Source organism: Zea mays, chromosome 7 (assembly GCF_902167145.1).
Source record: "Zea mays cultivar B73 chromosome 7, Zm-B73-REFERENCE-NAM-5.0, whole genome shotgun sequence".
Lineage (NCBI taxonomy): Eukaryota > Viridiplantae > Streptophyta > Magnoliopsida > Poales > Poaceae > Zea > Zea mays.
The window spans coordinates 25,706,941-25,726,093 of NC_050102.1; the positions used below are offsets into that span (position 1 = coordinate 25,706,941).

Genomic DNA, 19,153 nt, shown 5'->3' on the forward strand with positions numbered 1-19,153 from the left:
CACCACATGTGTGTTTATGTCTACATCTATTATAGTAAAAACATATACTACATCTCTCTCGAAGCTCACCTGCTACCCTTGCACAATGTGTAGTAGTAGATAAGTATCACCGAGATTATTAAATTATATTTTTGGAATGAGGGAGTAATATTTAAAGAAGAGCCTTGCATGCAATTTCTTTTGTTTAATAATGTTTTCAACTTAAATTCCTTTTTTTTTGTATATGTGACATTTTCTTTCACTACAAGAAACTGGTTAAAGAACGTGGGTGAAAAACCGTCGAACTTAATGTAATAGACCGTCAAACTTACCGTAAGAACGTGGGTTTACCGACGAATATAGCCCACGACGATTTTTGGACGAACTTAAAGAATTAAGTTCGACGGCCCCCACGTTCTTAACCTTAAGAACGTGGGTACCGTCGAACTTAACATTAAGAACGTGGGTACCGTCGAACTTAACATTAAGAACATGGGTTTTTAAGTTCGACGGGGGCCGTCGAATTTTGTCCCGTAAGTTCGACGACACCCACGTTCTTAACCTTAAGAACGTGGGTACAGGTGACCGTCGAACTTATGGGTCCTGCGTGGGTCGGCGCGGGCTGCCCATTAAGTTCGACGGTACCCACGTTCTTAACCCTTTTCCAGAAAAAAATAAAAAATACAGAAATGAAAAATTAGACACACATAATAACACATGCAACACAGAATATCACATACAATACAAATTTCAAACACATGGATATATATACATATCACAAATTCACAAAAGTCCAAATACATAAGTTCACAAATTCACACAAGTCCAAATATATAAGTTCACAAATTCACACAAGTCCAAATACATAAGTTCACAAATTCACATAAGTCTAAATACATAAGTTCATATCCATAGTTCTCATTTTTAGTTCACAAGTTCAAACATTAGCTCCATCGCTCTCGATCAGGACATCAGATTGTTGTTCGTAGCTCCACCACTAGAATTGAGATATCTGTCCGCAAAGTCAGCGTGAGGGGGAGGAGTCACTTGATGAGAGCCGGAATCCTACAAAATAAACCAAAATTCTCATAAATATATAACTGGCATTAAATCACATGTACACCAAGATATAGGAAAGCATGATAAACATAGCGTCCTTTTCTAAATAAATATAGGAAAGTATTAAATCACATGTACACCAAAATTCTCATAAACCAAAATGATCGAGAGGTACAAGAAGGCACACGCCGTTGGCTCTTCCTCTGCCCCCCCACTCTTAGAGCACAATGCCCAGGTACTGATACAAACTCATGCCAGCTATATATACCTTACTGTTTCTCACAGTAAAATACGGTGGTCATTTTATGATATCTACAATTATTTTTCCATACACGTACTGAAGCCAACCATGGTTACTGTTTGGAACTGAAAATTATTCCAACTCTTTGCTTTATCTGTTGAAGCAATTCTACTAGCAAGAATCCGCAAAACTACGCAACCAGATCCAGATGCTGCAAAACACTAACAGGTAGAGCCAGGAGCCTTGTGCGGTAATTTACTTTCTATATACTACTGAGTACTGACAAGAGGAATGCAAGTGACTGCATGGAAGAACGTACTGCCCGTACGCATGTTTTGATTATTTCTCTCCCTTGTGATTGTGAAGGCACTTGGTCGGTGACTCTGTGGGAAACTTGTCACTCAAAGAGCTGAAGCAGCTGGAGAGCCGCCTTGAGAAAGACATCTCTAAGATCAGGGCCAGGAAGGTAAGAAATGTGTAACATTATCCAAACCATCTTCAAGCAAACTAAGCATGCATAAAACTACTAAGTGATACTACCTCCGATTTTTTTATTTGACGTTGCTTAGTTCAAATTTAAACTGTATAATGTCAAATATTAACGAACGGAGGGAGTATTTGATTATTTATACAGTACGTATATATGACCATTAATTGCTTCCCGAGATGGTTTTGTTTACATAATTCTTCGAGTTCTGATGTAAGTAACTATGAGTTCGTGATGGCTAGGTTGTTTATTTATCAGACTCTGATTGCTGAATTCTTGTTTCAGAGTGAGCTGCTGGCTGCCGAGATCAATTACATGGCCAAAAGGGTAATACATACATGTTACCTACATGCATAAACCTCAGACGTTATTCATTTTAGCTAATCCTATCTGGATTCATTCGTTTGCATCATATTCTGTCTGCAGGAGACTGAGCTTCAGAATGACCACATGAACCTCAGGACCAAGGTATGATTGCTAAAATGACCACATAAACCAAAATGAGCAGCCCTCGGATGCATTCAAAGTGTAGAGCCAAGCTAATGTATGGCTGACATCAACCTGCAGGACCCAAGAACATGCCCTACAGGCCACCGACCAGAAGATCAACCTGCAGGACACCAAGAACATGCCCTACAGGCCGCTCAAGTGCCAGTCCTGCTGCCCAGGATTCTTCTGCCCAGACCACTAAATTCTTGGCAATTTTAAATCGCTGCTGTTTTTTTCTTGAGCAGCCTATCACTGACGAGAAACATGTTTGCCCATGCTTGATTCACACCATGATGTTTCGCCAACCTGAACATCATGCTGATAATCACCTAATCTATCGCACAACGGCATCCAAGAACAATAAAGAACAAGGAATGAGCTACTGGGCTTCAGATCTGATGATCCATTAGTACGGAACAGTCCGAGGTAAGGATTCTGCGTCATTAGAAATGTAACTCAGCAGATTGTGAATGCAAGAAGCAGACTCAAAGTCCCAGATCATCTGTTTAGATGCGCCTCAGCCATGCAAAAACTTAGATGAGTTGGGCAGATTGTTGGGCAGATTGTTTAGATGCGCCTCATCCATTAGTACGGAACAGTCCGAGTTGGGCAGATTGTTTAGATGCGCCTCATCCATTAGTACGGAACAGTCCGAGTTGAGCAGATTGTAACTCAGCAGATTGTTATCCGTGCAAGCAAGAATTTCCCAGACTAAATGGCTAGCTTGGATGAGTTGGGCATGTTTGGCCCTTTCAAATAGCTTAGATGGCTGCTAATTTTTAATGCTAATGAATCCAATATATAATTATATGTACCACTCATATTAATAGTGACAGTTTGGTCGAGTGGTCTAAGGCGCCAGATTTAGGTTCATAGATGGATAGATGGAGTACATGGCCACTAACTACAAACTGAGCCCACAAAGCCTAGCCATGTACCATTTCATTTGCTAGAAATTAAATAGGTTCATAGTCACTAACTGTTTTTAGTGTGCATCACTTGCTGTTTTCACTTTTTTGCTGAATCTGTAGTTTGATTTCAGATAGTTTGATTTTCTAGTTTGATAGTCACTTTTTTGCTGAATCTGTAGTTTGATTTCAGATAGGTTCATAGTCACTATCTCAATTAAATAGGTTCATAGTCACTGAATCTGTAGTTTGATTTCAGATAGTTTCTGTAATACTCAATCATTGGCAGAAGAGCTCAGGTAGGTGAGAATTGAGAACTAGCCCAGGTAGGTGAAAATGGTGCAATGTGGCCCCCCTTTGATAGTGACTAAAGCTAGACGATAAAACCAATCTAGACTTAGTTTATTTAGGAGGAAATCAACTAGCATTGAAATTCAGGAACGTACCGCTGGTGACAGAAGTGGCTGTGTTGGCCATGGGGGGCGTCCCCAAGGCCCCATTGGATGTGTAAGATATCCCCATGGTGGTGGCGGCCAATATCCCATACCTGGTTGTGGAGGAGGAAGAATCTGTCCTCTAGGAGGCATCGACCACTGAATGTCCATCTGTGGGTTTCCTTGTCCGGTCTCAGAACCCTATAACCAAATAAAATGATGCATGATTATAATTGTAAATGAAAGTAAATATACTACAAAACTATATCTGTGTTTCGTTGGTGTTTGGGGTCTGTCCAGATTGTGACGGACGGGTGAACTGGGGTCCCATTGGAGATCCCATCTGAGCACTATACATCTGCAAATACAATAAGCTTGAGTTTTATTTTAAACTAATGTATATATAGAGTTTAAACTCACACATGGGATGGTAATCTTATCTAGCACATGCATCATAGAAGCCACAAGCAAGTTACCAACTGAACCATGAGTTAGGCTTTACCAACTAAAGTCACAATTCACTGATGCAGACAACTAGCAGATGACAGAAATTGCGATTACACATTACACAAAAATCAGCTAATCAAGAAAGCAAACAGGAAAAGCCTAGATTACACATAACACAAAAAATCAGCTAATCAACATAGTAGCAGGCACAAACAAGGTCGTGCTCTGCTCCTGCCTCTTGATGCTGATGGCCTTGTCATCAGGTTCAGGTATATATATATCTTCTCTCTGAAGCTATGATGTCTGAAAAAAGTGAAATGAAACGCATGGTTGAACTGATTGGTTTTTACGAGCTCGATCGATTCGTTTCCATGTCGTGCAGCAAGAGAGCTGTCGCCACTGCTGGAGGGAGACGTGGACCCCGGAGACACCAAGTCGCAGTGGAAATGCTTCCGGCTGTGGGACAACTACTGCGTGAAGAACAAGAGATGCGTCGACGAGTGCCTAGGCGTCGAGGGGAAGGGCTACACCCACGGACACTGCGAGCTGTGGACGTGCATCTGCTGCAAGAAGAATGGCGAGGATGAAATACTAGCTCCTAGCTGCTGGGCGACCCTGAGCAGCGAGCAGAATCACCCATCAGTGTCAAACAAACGAAGCGTTAGGGGGGAGCTCAAATGGTTTCCACATTTCGCTGTATTGTAGCGTTTGAGCTTGGCTAAACTTTTTGAGGCTACAGATCGATAGAGAGAATAAGACGTAATAAGTACGCAGTTTTTGGTTCACCCAGCTTCTTTCTAAGTGCACTTGGGAAGTTGGGATTGGGTCCAGTCTTTTGATGAGCTTGCCGTGGATGCCTTTTCTATGGGCTATGAGGACGACGTCCCTTTCTTGTTTGTTTCTGTTTGTTGAGAGAGAGAGGATTGAAGGAGGGCTTCGAAAGCAAAGAACCTTTGCACTGGATAGATCTTTGCTGCTATCAGATGCACGCAGCAATATGTTGCGCTATCCTCAAAAAACCTCCAGCCTCTCCTAGGATCGAAATATCCTCTCTTTCTTTTGAGAACTCCTACCAGCTGCCCAGATCACTGGCAGAGACAAGACGAGGAGAAGGCCGGGGAAGTAGCTCACTGTTGTTTGGAGTTGGAAAGGCTCGCTCGACTAGCTGCTTTCAATTCACTCCGTGGGGAAGTTTTTCTGAACTGAAGGGTACCAACCGGATGCACGCATGCACTGGCCATGAGATAGAGATTCATGGGCAATGGCCTGCCCTGAATGAACACTACAACAGTCTGTTTGAGGCAGATGATGTTTAGCTGAAGGATGTTCTTTCGGATATGGAAGAGGGGATACAACCTCCAGCGATGATCAGTGTGTGCAACTAATTCTGGAACCCGAGGAGGTTTTCGCTTTCCAGGTGTCCTGTCTTGGGTAATCCTTGATCTGTCTAATGCCACAGTGCCACTGCACCAGAGCAGCTGAGAACTTTCTTGTAGAAAGCCCATGGCAGCTTGGCGTTAGACAAGTGTGTCGATGTTCTTTAATTCTTTGAATTTGCCCCCAGGTTGCTTGGCTAACGTTAAGGGTTTGACATTGTCTCACTTAGCCTAGATTCAACTAATCACATCCTGAATCTGAAGTGGTTGTGCTTGTGTAGTTAAGGGTATGTTCATATCACAGGCTGTGACAACCTCCTAATAAATGCAGAAATCACTCAACAATTGACCAGACCGATTTTAGGCTGTCTAAGGCTCAGAGCGAGTTAGATAAAAAAATATGGGCAGATTCTGAGTGGATTACTAAAATTATTACCTGCATCAGCATTCCCTGCATCATCTGAACTTGTTGAGATAGTTGTTGAACTTGTTGTTGTTGTTGTCTTAGTTGCTCATCAAGCTCTGATTCCCTCGAAGTTGAAGTTCGAGATCTACTCCCCGCCGAGGAAACTGACCGACGACCAAAGCTATCGCGACTCACAACCCCATCACCGATCCCCAACCTAGAAACATCACAAGTTATGATAATATAGTTTTTATATATCACAACTTTGATCTTATCATACCTCCCATGTGGTAGCCCACCACCAGCAACATATGCTGCATCCGGATCGAAAGGTGCCTCCCTCCAATCTAGATCATCGTCTCCTGCTTTCCTCCTAACCTCCTCAGCATAACGAGTCTACAAAACAATTTATGTTAATTATAAATGAGTCACAAGTTAATTAAGAATAGATAGTTATTATTTACACCTACCAGCTTTTCTGTCGCGCTGTCGTCACATAAAACTTCTGGATGCTCTGGATCTGGACCTTGGTGTCCCTCCATGTAAACGTCAATGAATCGGGGTTCAACACCATCACGAGCCTCCTGCAGTAAGAGACATAATAAAATATACAAATTTGTCTGAGGGAAAAAGACTAAATGTTACTTAGCTCGTCATACCATTCGTTGTGATTTCCCAATAAATCCATCTGCTCCAAATCGATGGAGGCCCGGTTTGCTCTTCCGGTTCAAACGATTTCTATCTGACTTCACTTTGTACTCATCTGAGGACCAGTACTCGCAGAGCTTGACCCAAGCTTCAGGATGAGCAGTGAGCCAGTCCACTTCACTTTGTTTGTACTCCTCAGCTGTCAAGTGGATTTCACATGCCTGCTTGTTGGTCATTCTTTGACCCTTTACTTTCTTGAAGTACACGGTAACAACTTTGACCCGTGCATCGGACATTGAACCATTTATAACTTTTCTAGCAGCATTGTGGAATACACGTTTTGCATGTTCTTCGTTCGCTGTTTCGTCCAATCTAAATTGTTCCTGCAAAATGAAGAAGCAATTAAATTCATTTATAGACGCCCACGATAAGTAAATTTAAAAGACATAATAAACTCACCCAAAACGATGACCAAACTGCGTCTTGGTGAGTACGGTCGAGTCCATATGGTTTGAGGCCCTAGTGAGCCCAGTGATACGCCCCTATCTCTGCCCCGTTGAGTTGTACCACCCCTGGATAGTGAAAACGAGCTATAGATCCCAGCACTGTGTTAACTGGTGTCCGGTGACCTTTGCCACTCCATGCCACCTCCACCCAACTCCTCTCTCCTGCAGGGTTTATGACCCTACATTGGTCCAAGGGTTGTGTCGGTGGAACTCTAAGGGACCGCCGAAACCTACAAAATTGTAAATTGTGCACTGGTAATAATATCAATCCAACAAAAATAGAACTCCTCGTCAAAATAAAATTACCTGAAGTTCGTTGCATGTGTCGTTGTAACAACCTCGTCATCAGCCTCTCCATCGGCCTCTCCATCGTAGTCCTCCCCATAGTCATCATCATCACGCATCGATGAACCTTGGCGTGCCAGCTCGTCCTCCTGCCTAGGTGCATTGTGCTCTGCCGCCTCGCGCGCTTGCTCAAATGCATTGTGGTCCTGCTCTATCATAGGTCCACTTGAGCCTATCGCCTCATGCTCTGGCTCAAGTGCATTGTGGCATGCCACATCGCGCTCTTGCCCAGGTGCACTATGGCCTGCCACCTCGCGCTCGTGCCCAGGTGCACTATGGCTTCCCACTTCGCGCCCCTGCTCCTCCATGCAACCAAGGAGCTGCTCTAGCCGTTGCCTTGACGCTGTAGAGCCCTACAAACATAATCAACAATGAGATATATCAAGTACTCGATGTATACGTAGAAGAAAAGAAAATAAAACAAATTAAATACCTGGAACAACATAGAGGATGTATCCCCACCACCTGAACCCCTAGTCGACCGTGACCTCGAGGAGTCACCACGGTCTCCGCGCTTCTTCCCTTTGAGCTTGTCCATGACCCTCATCATCTGCACAAATTTCATTACAAGAATTTAAATATATATACTTTTAGTATTGAAATAGGAATGCATATACAAGAATTTAAATATATATACTTTTCAAAAATCATCGGCATCAGAATCTGCTTCAGCAACACGCTGCTCAATTATTTCAAGTCTTTGTTGTTTTTCAAGAATTCTCTGTGACTTACGAGTCCTTGCCTTAGAAGGACCTGGTTCTTCTGCCATCAAATCTATGGCAAGACTAGCTACTTCATTGAGCCCTAAATCCTCAGATATAGTAAATTCTCTATTTTCTGACTGATCGCCATCTTCTTGATAAATATTAACAAAATCATCATCTTCGTTATTTGTGTTGTAATAATCATATTGTAACGGATGGACTTCAGGATTAATTTTGTATACAACCCAACAAGACTTCAAGTTTTCATGAGGATATGTTAGATAGTACACCTGTTGCGCTTGATGTGCAAGCACAACATTGCTATAATCGCTGCCTTTAAACCGTGATTCATGCTTTACCTCCACAATTCCAAATTCATCCTCTCGTGTTTGTTGCAGATCAAACCATTCACAATCAAATAACACAAACATGAACTCTTTGGCCCCACCAAGAGTGTACTCCGTTATGTCTCGAAGAACACCATAATAGTCATGAGTGCCTCCGTCTGCATTTGTGGCAGTTGCTACTACTCCAATGTTTGTCGTGGCTGCCTGCGGGCGGATTTTTTCTAATTTTGATGTTCGAAAACGGTATCCATTAATATCATAGCGGCTATATTTTCTTGCTTTCAACTGACCATGTGATATCTGTCGCAAATCATCCGAGACTAGAGAGTCAAGTTTCTTACACTACATAGAGCAGAAAAAAGATATAAGTAAATAGCAAGTCATATGTGCAACTAAGTACACAAAGGAAAATTATAAAGAGATAATTACATGCTCGTGGAACCATTCAACGAAACATGGACCTCCATTCATCCCTTTCATACGTAGATTATCCAGTTCCTTTGGTGTAGGTTTGTGGCCAGCTAAATATATGGAATCAAACATTTCAAAGTATGGATCAAGTTCCTCCATGTTGGTGTACAAGTAGAGCATGGTGAAATTACGCTCTCTTATGTCAACATAATGTGCAGTAGAAGCCCCGACCCCTTTCCCCTTCCAAAGAAAAACACTAAGGTCGGTCGAAGGACCTTCTTCTTCAGTATGATACCGTGTTGACTGAGCATTCACGTTGTTAGTGTGTGATAAATACTGACTTGAGAAGATTGTGATCTCTTTAGCTGCAAAGGCCTCTGCGATACACCCCTCAACCCTTGCTTTGTTCCGCACAGTAGCTCTAAGTTTTTTCAATTCTCTTTCTTGACTGTACATCCATCGGAACTGCACTGGTCCTCCTATCAATGCTTCATAAGGTAAGTGCACTAGCAAATGTTGCATCACATTCATAAATCCAGGCGGAAATACTTTTTCCATCTTGCATACAAGCACCACGATTTGTTTCTCAAATTGAATCATCAATTTCTTTGAGATATGCTTAGCACATATATGTCTATATATGTAACTAAGTTCAGCAATCATCTTCCACAGAGGAGGCTTCAAATAGCCATGGAACATTACCGGCGTAAGTCTTTCCATCAAAATATGGTAATCGTGAGCCTTCAAACCATTTAATTTATTAGTGTCGAGGTTAACAGTACGTTTTATGTTAGCTGCATAGCGGTCTGGAAACTTCAACATTTTCAACCATCGAAATACTTCTTTTTGCTCTTCCGGCTTTAGACAGTATGGAGCTCGTGGTGTCCTCTCCTTTCCATTAGGATTTAATTTGACCTCAAGGCTAGGGCGATCGCAAAGATTAGCTAAATCTTTCCTGGCATTGATGTTGTCTTTTGTTTTACCCTTAATGTTTAGACACATGCTTATAATGCTTTCAGCAACATTGCGCTCTTGGTGCATCAAATCTATGTTGTGTGGTAAAATCAATACCTTCGCATACGGAAGTTCCCAGAGAAAAGAAATATGAGTCCAGTTGTGATCTTGACCATAGCCTTCAAACTCATGACCTTCTGTAGCCCTTTGAAGGGCACGATGTTGTATCATGATATCTTCACCCATTAAACGTTTTGGTGGACCGCCTTTAACTTTTATGCCTCTTCTAAATGACTTCGTATCATTTCGAAACAGATGATTGGATGGAAGAAACCGTCGATGACAATCAAAGAATGAGACCTTTTTACCATGCTCCAATCGATATGCTTGTGTGTCCCCCATGCATATGGGACAACACAGTCGACCGTGAACACACCAGCCAGACCAAATACCATATGCAGGCAAATCATGAATTGACCACAAATATGCAACACGTAAGGTAAATTCACGTTTTAGATGACCATCATAAGCCTTTACCCCTACCCATAGCTCTTTCAACTCTTCAATCAACGGTTGCATGAATACATTGATCTTCTTTCCAGGATGTTTAGGCCCTGGAATAATAAGGGCAAGAAATATGAACCCTTCTTTCATGCATTTGTTGGGAGGGGGGTTGTAGGGCATGATGAAAACCGCCCAACAAGAGTATGAAGTTGAACTGTTGTCGTAAGGAGTGAAACCATCAGTGGACAAGCCTAGACGAACACTCCTAGTGTCTCTTCCAAATTCTGGGTCAAAACGATCCAGAGCCTTCCAAGCATCGCCATCTGATGGATGCATCATAATGTCTGGGTCTTGGATCTCACGTTCTCCTTCCTTATGCCACAACATTAGCTTCGCAGTTTCTGGGGTTAAAAACAGACGTTTAAGCCTTGGAGTGATGGGCATATATCGAAGCTGTTTAACTGCCACTTTTGTAGCAAAAGTAGCTCCATCCTCTTTTAGTACCTCCGCATATCTTGATTTACCGCATTTCTGACAATGGGTGGTCGCTTCATATTCCTTCCAGAACAACATGCAATTATCTTCGCACACATCAATCTTCTTATACTTCATCCCAAGACCGAACACAATCTTTTTAGACTGGTATAAGTCTTTTGGCATCTTATGGTTCGATGGGATGAGATCAATAATCAGATTGATTATATCGTTATAGCAATTATTCGAGAAGTTATACTTTGCCTTCATTGCCATAAGACGTGTAACCACCTGCAACACGGTCATAGTGGTGTCGTCATGCACTTTTTCCTCTGACGCGTGAAGAAGCTTGTAAAACTCCTGCACTTCATTTGGTGTATCCTGTTCTGAGGCCAATGTTGGATACTCTTTACTAATATCAGCCACCAAGTCATCCATCCGATCCTCCTCATCATCAATTATTTCTGACTCTGTGATATTCTGCTCTACTTCTCCATGTGAGCGCCACACAAGATAGTTAGGCATAAACCCATTCTTGCAAAGGTGATGCTCCAGTTCTTCGATCTTTCTCACATACTTAAAATTCCGACACTTGGTACACGGACACTTCACCACACGAGGTCCACCGGAAAATGCGAGATCCACGAATTGTTTTGCAACCCTAACCCATTCCTTTGAGTGACCTAGAGTCACGCTATTGAATCCATCATACATCACCCTTCTTCTATTGTCACCCATTTCCAAAACTAAATAACCCAATGTATAAAAAATGTGTAAATAAACATAATTAAGCATATAAACGTAAATAAAAATTGTGTAAATAAACATCATTAAGCATACAAACATAAATAAAAAATGTGTAAACAAACATCATTAAGCCCTTCTTCTATTAGGAAGGATCACTAGACATAAAAAACATTTAACCAAACATTGAACCTAACATTGATTAATTTACAATGAACAAGAAATTATGCATCAATTGTAACAACTAGCCAAAAATCATGCATCAAATTTTAACTAACAAACTAATTCTAATAATATGCATCAAAGAAAGAAGAAAAATACCTTCACGGAGACCGTCAAGGTGGTGATGGTCGAGGAGACACGAGCCGGCTGTAGTTAGAGTGGAGAGAGACCGGAGACTAGAGTCAAATGGGCCTACAATTAGATGGAAACACAGCTTTAGGTTTCATAAAAAATGCAACAGTCAATGCAAGGAGGTGGGGTGTTGCTTGCTGCTTGTGTACAATGCTACTGCTATCTATACCATCGTCGACAAGGAGCAAGCAAGTAATAGCAACACATGTATATGCATCAACCCTAAGAGCCAGGCAAGTTTTTCAAGTTTAGAAAATACTAAAGATCATATCTCCTCAAAAAATATTAAAGATCAAAATTGGGGGGAAAAGGAAAGCAATGGCCGAAAGGAGGGACCTTGGCCAAAAGCCAAACAGACTCCTCAGACCTCCTTGGACGAAGCTTCAAGCTATCCTCCTCCTTGCGACCGCGATTCCCGTACTCCCCTGCAGTCCAACGTCCGAGCAACAAAAGGCCCCAGCCCATCATGCAACTCCCAGCAGCGGCTCCTATAAAAACAGCAGCTACCACTCGGACTCAAGACTCAGACACAACAACAACCAGTAGGAACACAAAGATCATCGGCCGGGGCAGCACGTTCACGTTGACCGCCAGAGCTCAAACGCAACAGACGTCAGCCATAAATCATCAGGAGGTGCTGACGGAAATAAAAATATCGATCCATCCATCCCATCGGTCGGCCAATCATGATTCTGGGCTTGGGAATTCAAGTTACTGAGGCAATTCAAGTTGTGAACTTATTTATTGCTTCTGTTACTAGATATTTTGATGTATGGCCAATTCATTTTTTATCTCCATAACTGCTTGTGTAATTCCTCATGAAGAAATGAATACTATGAATCATAATAGAGAACATAACTTTCTTTGCACAGGCTAATGCTGCTTCCATCTCTTAGCTGCTAGATTCAACTTTACATTAGATGAAGATTTGAAGGAAGCTACACCTGATGAAAAGGTGAAGTCAGAGCTTGGCAGGAAGATTATTAGAGAACGTATCGGTCACGAGGTTGGATGCATAGACCACTTAGAACTAACTACTATTTGTTCATTTCTTTGTTGCTTTAGTTTACGACAAGCCTTTTGTCATTTTTTGACGAACTTAGCAAAATAGCATTCAAAACCCTTGCTCATCAATTTTCTTTGTTTGTATTTCAAATTGATCTCATGATGTCAGACAAACACCCTGTTAAAGCAATGTGTGACATCCGTGATTTGGGGCTATTTTATGTTGTATTTTCTTTTCCTAAAAAATCCAACCCTCCTGTTTTTGACAAGTGTGATTGGTATGTCCTTGTTCCAATTCAGGCAACTGTTTGTTATTGAGTTTTATTTCAAGATATTGTGGTTATATATTTGTAGAAGTATGAACACCATCATGCACTTTCTATTTATGTCCATTATCATCTCTGCTTTAGTTGTCTCATATTTTCTCTCCTATATGGGTATACAGGCAATGTGTTTCACATATTGAAGTAGCTTGGGATCTTGCATATTCTATTGGGAGCTGTGTGTTCAGCAGTGGTTCTGACTCCAAGTCACAGGTCTAAAATATTTATCATACTTCTTGATACATGAGCATCCTGAAAGGCTAAAACAACCTTTCTGTCTCATGATTTGTTTGTGTTCTTTTGCTCTGCTTTAAATTATTTAAAGAGTGATAATTTATAACTCCACTGCAAATAAGAACCACAAATCAATGCAACTCTGAAATGTTAGATTTTGTCAGATTCGTTGGTACTGATCAGTTACTTAAGCTATCTATAGAAAATGTGCACTGATTGAACTACAAAGTGAATCATAATTAAAGCTTTCTATTTCTACTGTGATGTGATAACAAGCTGTAACTCCAGTTTCATCTTACCTCCCTTTAGTGAGTTTCTGATGCTAAGAAATTTATTAAGCTGTTTATTATGGTTAGCAGGAATTATTTTATTATAATTTGTTATCTTTTGATTTCCCTTAACATTAAGATATGTTATCGTGTTTAGGATGAGCTTAACATATCTTAATTACAGCTCGACTCCTATAATTATTCAGGATCTCGTGTGTCGTCCATTGAGATATACTTATACTATATAAGAAACAATCCATTTCCCAACACCATTTGCAGCAAAACATCATACTCTGCTTCGTCGTGCAACCAACAGAAATCGGAGAGGGAGAGGGTACGGTACCGATCGGATGAGGCGCCGAGCTCCACGAATGTGGTGGGGGCGTTGGGCCTTCGTCGTGCCCACCACCTACTCCGGGAAAGAGATGGAACAGTGGGCGGCGATGGATGGCGTTGGCGGCGGCGCGATGAGCTTGGGCTGAGGGGGCGGCAAGCCGAGGACGAGAATGAACGGGCTGGCGGCGGCGCGGTGACCTTTGGCTGCTGGGCAGCGAGCCGAGGAGCTCTGGCGGCGCCGCGGTGACCTTTGGCTGCTGGGCAGTGAGTCGAGGACCTCTGGCGACGGCGGCGTGATTTTCTGGCGGCGGCGGGTGGGAAACGATGGAGGAGGATAGAGGCGAGCCGAGCTTGGGTGGCCTTGCGACGAAGGACGACTGGCGACCGCGGAGGACGATGGCGGAGGACGAGCTCGGGCAGCCTTGCGGCGGCGAGGTGCTGGCGGCAGCGCGGTCAGCTTTGGATGTGGGGCGGGGGGCGCGGTGAGCTTTGCCTACGGGGCAACGACCGAGGAAGGGATTTGGCGTGCTGGCGGTGGCGGCGCAGTGCTGTGCAGGCGGGGTCGGTGTTCGGCGGCCGATGTTGTGGCGGCGCGCGGCGCGGTGGGCGGAAAAGGGCGCGCTGGTGAGAGAGAGCTGGTGAGAGAGAGGCACGCGACGCGGGTTAGGGATTTAGATGTTTTCGGTTAAGTTCGACGGGGTTCAGTTGGCCCACGAACTTAAATTAAGAACGTGGGTACCCACGTTCCTAATGAGTTAAGTTCGACGGTTTTGGCTGGGACCCACGAACTTAGTTTAAGAACGTGGGTACCGACGTTGTACCCACGTTTTTAACTACACCCACGAACTTAACTCATATAAGAACGTCGGTACCCACGTTCTTAGTTTTACCCACGAACATTTATCAGTTTCTTGTAGTGTTTGTAATATTTTTCCATGAATCTGACTTATAAGTTATTTTCATAAACCAATGCAAAGATGAATTCATGTTTCTTACTTGGATCACCCCGAACAAACACCACTAGCACGAGGCGCTCGCGTTGGCATCGCTCATCGACGACGAGAAGAAACTTGGCGACTGCCAGTTCGACCTCTGGAAGCAGTCCTACGTAGCCCATGCGACGCTGTGTACGGCAAGCTCCTGCGCAGCCGCCGCTTGGAAGCGGTCCAAAGCGGCTGCACCGTGCTGACCATCGTCAAACATGGGGACCTCATAGCCGTCGTCAATGCCGACGACTCTCGGGTTGTTCTGGGCACCGCAACCGACGACAGCGCCATCACACCGTCCATCTCATCATCCACCTGAAGCCCAACCTGCCATGTAAGTCGCTACTAACCGGCCATGAATTCTTGTGCGCTGCGATGACGGCCATTGTTGCTGTTGTGTGAGTGTCCTCGAACAAGATGTATGTAGAGGAGTAGCACATTCGGTGGTGCAACGACCAGGTGTACTACCTCGCTGATGAGCCCGGGGTGCACTTCATTTGGTAGCCCAGCCAAGAGTCATCGGTACTCACCATGCCGTGCGCGTTCGCCGACTACTATATCAAGGATTGTGGCGTTATCTCGGTGCCAGAGGTGAGCAGAGAAGGACCGACAACAATGACCACTCGCCATCGTCGAGGTAGCTTTTGTGTCGGTCTGCCTTTAATTCTCTTCGTAAACACACACTTGCATTTTTTGTTTAAGCAAGCGTGTATGGTGGTGCGTGCCTGATGACTAACGATGTACGACGGAACTTCTACCAATAGGTGTGGCACGTGCTCTCCAATGATGAGACCATGCAAATCATGACATATATCGAAGTCTGCATTATACTGATGGTTGCAATGTAGTAGTGAAATAACTAAATTAAAATAACAAAATTTATGTATGACTAGGATCACAAATGGATTATGAAACATTTTCTTATAACAATATAAGACACATTTTGTATATAAGTTATCATGGTATTATATGTTTCCGTTGCAACGCACGGGTACTAACCTAGTTAAACCATAAGTGGCCAAACAAAGCCTGGTGTTTCTTCTTACTATTCGATTGACAGTGTAAAACCCAGGCCTGTCAATTTTTAGCCACGGATCTGCAATCCAAGGAAAACGGAGACACCTTGTGGAAGGCTCGCCACATGTCCCGGCCGGCTTGTCCAGGTAGCTTCTCCCTACGGCGAGCCATGCCTGCATGCATGGCGGAGGAGAACAGGTCCTTGGCCATGGAGAAAAACTCGACCGCTTGCAAGAGCACACGAAGGCTAGATATCATGATGTCCCTATATAATAACCCCGTGCGGGTGGGCACCATTTCATCAACCACAGGCTAGGAGGAGGGGACACACACACGTACAAACCGAGAGCACACACCGTCCCCTGCCCGCCCACCGCCGCGACACGCGCGCCATGGCCATGCTGGCTCGCTCCGCCGCGCACCTCTTCTTCTTCCTTCTCCTCGTATCCACCGCGCCCGCCGTGCGGACCATCCCCGACGAAGCCCGCGGCCCCGGAAACAACATCCACGAGGCGTGCAGCAAGACGCTGTTCCCCAAGGTGTGCCTGCACGCGCTCAAGGACAACCCCGAGTGCCAGGCGGGGGCGGTCACGCCGCGCCGGCTGGCCGAGCTGCTCGTGTACGTGTCGGCCGAGGTGGGCATGACCGTGGCCGCGTTCGCGCACCACGAGCTCAACTCCATCAAGGACGACGTCCTGTACAAGTGCCTCGACACCTGCTCCGAGGACATCGAGGAGGCCGTGGCGCACCTCAGCGCCCTCTCCCGCGACTTCTCCGACGCCAAGTTCCTCGAGGTCAAGTCCTGGCTCTCCTCCACGCTCGGCGGCACCTCCACCTGCGACGACGCATGCAAAGACGCGCCCGTCAGCGACATCAAGAACGCCTGCATCACCAAGAGCTTCGAGTTTGAGAAGCTGCTGCGCGTCACGCTCGACCTCATCACCGATGCCTCAGGGTCCATGTCGGCCGAGGTCGCACTGCCTCCGTCGGCGGCATCGGGCGCCAGCGGGCCGGCACCGGCGCCGTTCGGAGGTTACGGCTCGTCCGCTGGCGCCCCGGCCTACGGCGCGCCGTCTCCTGCTGGTGACCCAGCTTATGGCGCCAGCGGCTCGCCGGCACCAACCCCGCTGTAGAGTGTACTGCTTCCGACGCGTACGCGACTGCATGCATGAGCGATATATAATGTCACCTTGGTGCAGACTCCTGCGCTCCGAAGGATTTTTTAAATATTTTTAAATATTTTTAATAGGATCTGTTGGCTCTGATTCGGGCCAAACACTAGGGGTTGTATGATTGTATCTCTGATGGTGCTCGGCGGCGAGGACGGCAGAAGGTCCGCGACCCTGCTGCAAGCAAGTCTTCTCTCCTGCTGGCTGGATGGTCCGTGGTTTAGGCTGGACGGTACGCGAACGCACAAAGGGTCGAAGAACCCTAGAACTCACTCCAGGAGGGATCCCACAGGAGAGTTCTAGAGAGGGTGCCCTAGGAACGGCAGGCCACCCAGGAGGTCCTTAGACGACGAAGAGTCGAAGAGAGATGAATATTGGAGGTTTGGAAAAAGCTAAGCTAGGTCTAAATTACGTCACCTCCTAATACGATAAAAAACGAAGGAAATAAAGTAGATTTGATTGATTGGTTCGATTGGTGATACTCGCAATCGTATGTACCCCTTCATATATATAGGGAGAGGTCTGGATCAGTTCCTAGGTGTTTATCAATAAAATTTGCGTATTTAGTTGGATAAACACACACAAAAAGAGATATTTTATCTTATCTTTACTATATTAAAGCATCAGTTTCAACGGTCGTCCCGCGTCATTCTTTTATAAAAAACCACTTTTATTTGTTTGAAATCAACCCGCGACTCTCTGTCTCACCCGAAGGAATAGACGGATGGATAGCCCATAGAACACAGACACCCTCCCTTTCTCTCCGTACTATCTACAACTCCAATCTCCTTCCCCTACCTATTCGCCACCCCTGTCTCTTGCCCCCTCACCCACCGCCGCCCCACAGCCAACGCGCTGCCTCCGTCTCTCTCTTCTCCGCTGCCATGACAGGAAGATTGCTGAATCCGCACATAATATATAAAAAAACGTAGTAAAACACGGGCAACTCGCTAGTCTAATCTAATCGCGGAGCGTACGGGCTAACCCGCGGACCGTACGAGGCATAGACCGTCCTGGCCACATGGCCAGATTGTCCGGCCTTCCTAGGTGCCACATATGGTGCTCAACACAAGCCCCTGCCTTTTGGGGAAGCTAAGAGAACCAAAAGCACCAGGTACAGATTGTTATCAACTCAATGTGAGAACATCAATTTTCTAAGCATCTTACCAAACACAGGTATGATATAGCTTCAGAAAACGACCATTCAATGTCTTAGATAACTCATCACCCTACAATGTTTGCAGCATGTATGCATTACCAAAAATTACCTCTGTCGCTCTATAACGCCCTTCCCAACTTGGTGACCATTTGCCAAACTTCCAGTCCCTGTTCCTCAGTGGCAAGACTGTCTTCTAACTAGATCTCTAACTCGAAATGATTTAGCTTTTATCTTCTTTTTGTAGACCTTAGCAACCATGATATTGTCTTTCTCAATCTCCTTTAGAGCCATCAGCCTCTTGTCAGCCACCTCATCAATATTGTCCATCATGAGATCATGATAATCACCGACAGCTAGATCATTTTGCCTAGCAAATCTGATAGCATTTCGGCTTACCTCAACAGGCAAAACAACTTTCTACTCATAAACAAGCTCAAAAGGAGATACTTTAGTAGCACAATGTTTATATATTCTATGAGCCCATAAAGTCTCAGACAAAACTTATGATGATTAACTATCTTTTTTTAATAAGGCTAATTAACGTCCTATTACTTGACTCGGCCTAACCATTGGCCTGAGCATAGTATGGAGACGAATTGAGCAACTTCATCTTATATGATCCAGGAAACTCATGTACCTCATTTGACATAAAAGAGTCCCCTAGTCTGTAGTCAAAGTTTGGGGGGATGTCGAATCTATTAAAAATGTGCTCGATTACAAACTCAATTACCTTCCTATGTGTCATGTTCTTTAGAGCAACGACTTCAGTCCATTTGGTGAAATAATCTGTGGCAACCAGTACAAACTGATGCCCCTTTGACAATCAAGGATAAATCTC

At 44.3% G+C, this 19,153-nt stretch overlaps 1 protein-coding gene and 1 pseudogene across 1 annotated transcript; both read left to right on the forward strand.

The window, feature by feature from the left end:
• The first annotated feature begins 1,198 nt into the window (after positions 1-1,198).
• On the forward strand, positions 1,199-2,474 carry LOC103632166 (MADS-box transcription factor 13-like; annotated as a pseudogene).
• A 13,873-nt stretch (positions 2,475-16,347) lies between these two features.
• On the forward strand, positions 16,348-17,628 carry LOC103632165 (uncharacterized). The gene has a single exon (XM_008653988.2). It carries the CDS (start codon positions 16,380-16,382, stop codon positions 17,118-17,120), a length of 741 nt encoding a protein of 246 aa, XP_008652210.1. The 5' UTR covers positions 16,348-16,379; the 3' UTR covers positions 17,121-17,628.
• The last annotated feature ends 1,525 nt before the right edge of the window (positions 17,629-19,153 follow it).

Bases quoted from the DNA above. Each gene is read 5' to 3' on its own strand.
- LOC103632165 (XM_008653988.2), top strand. From the start codon at position 16,380: ATGGCCATGCTGGCTCGCTCCGCCGCGCACCTCTTCTTCTTCCTTCTC.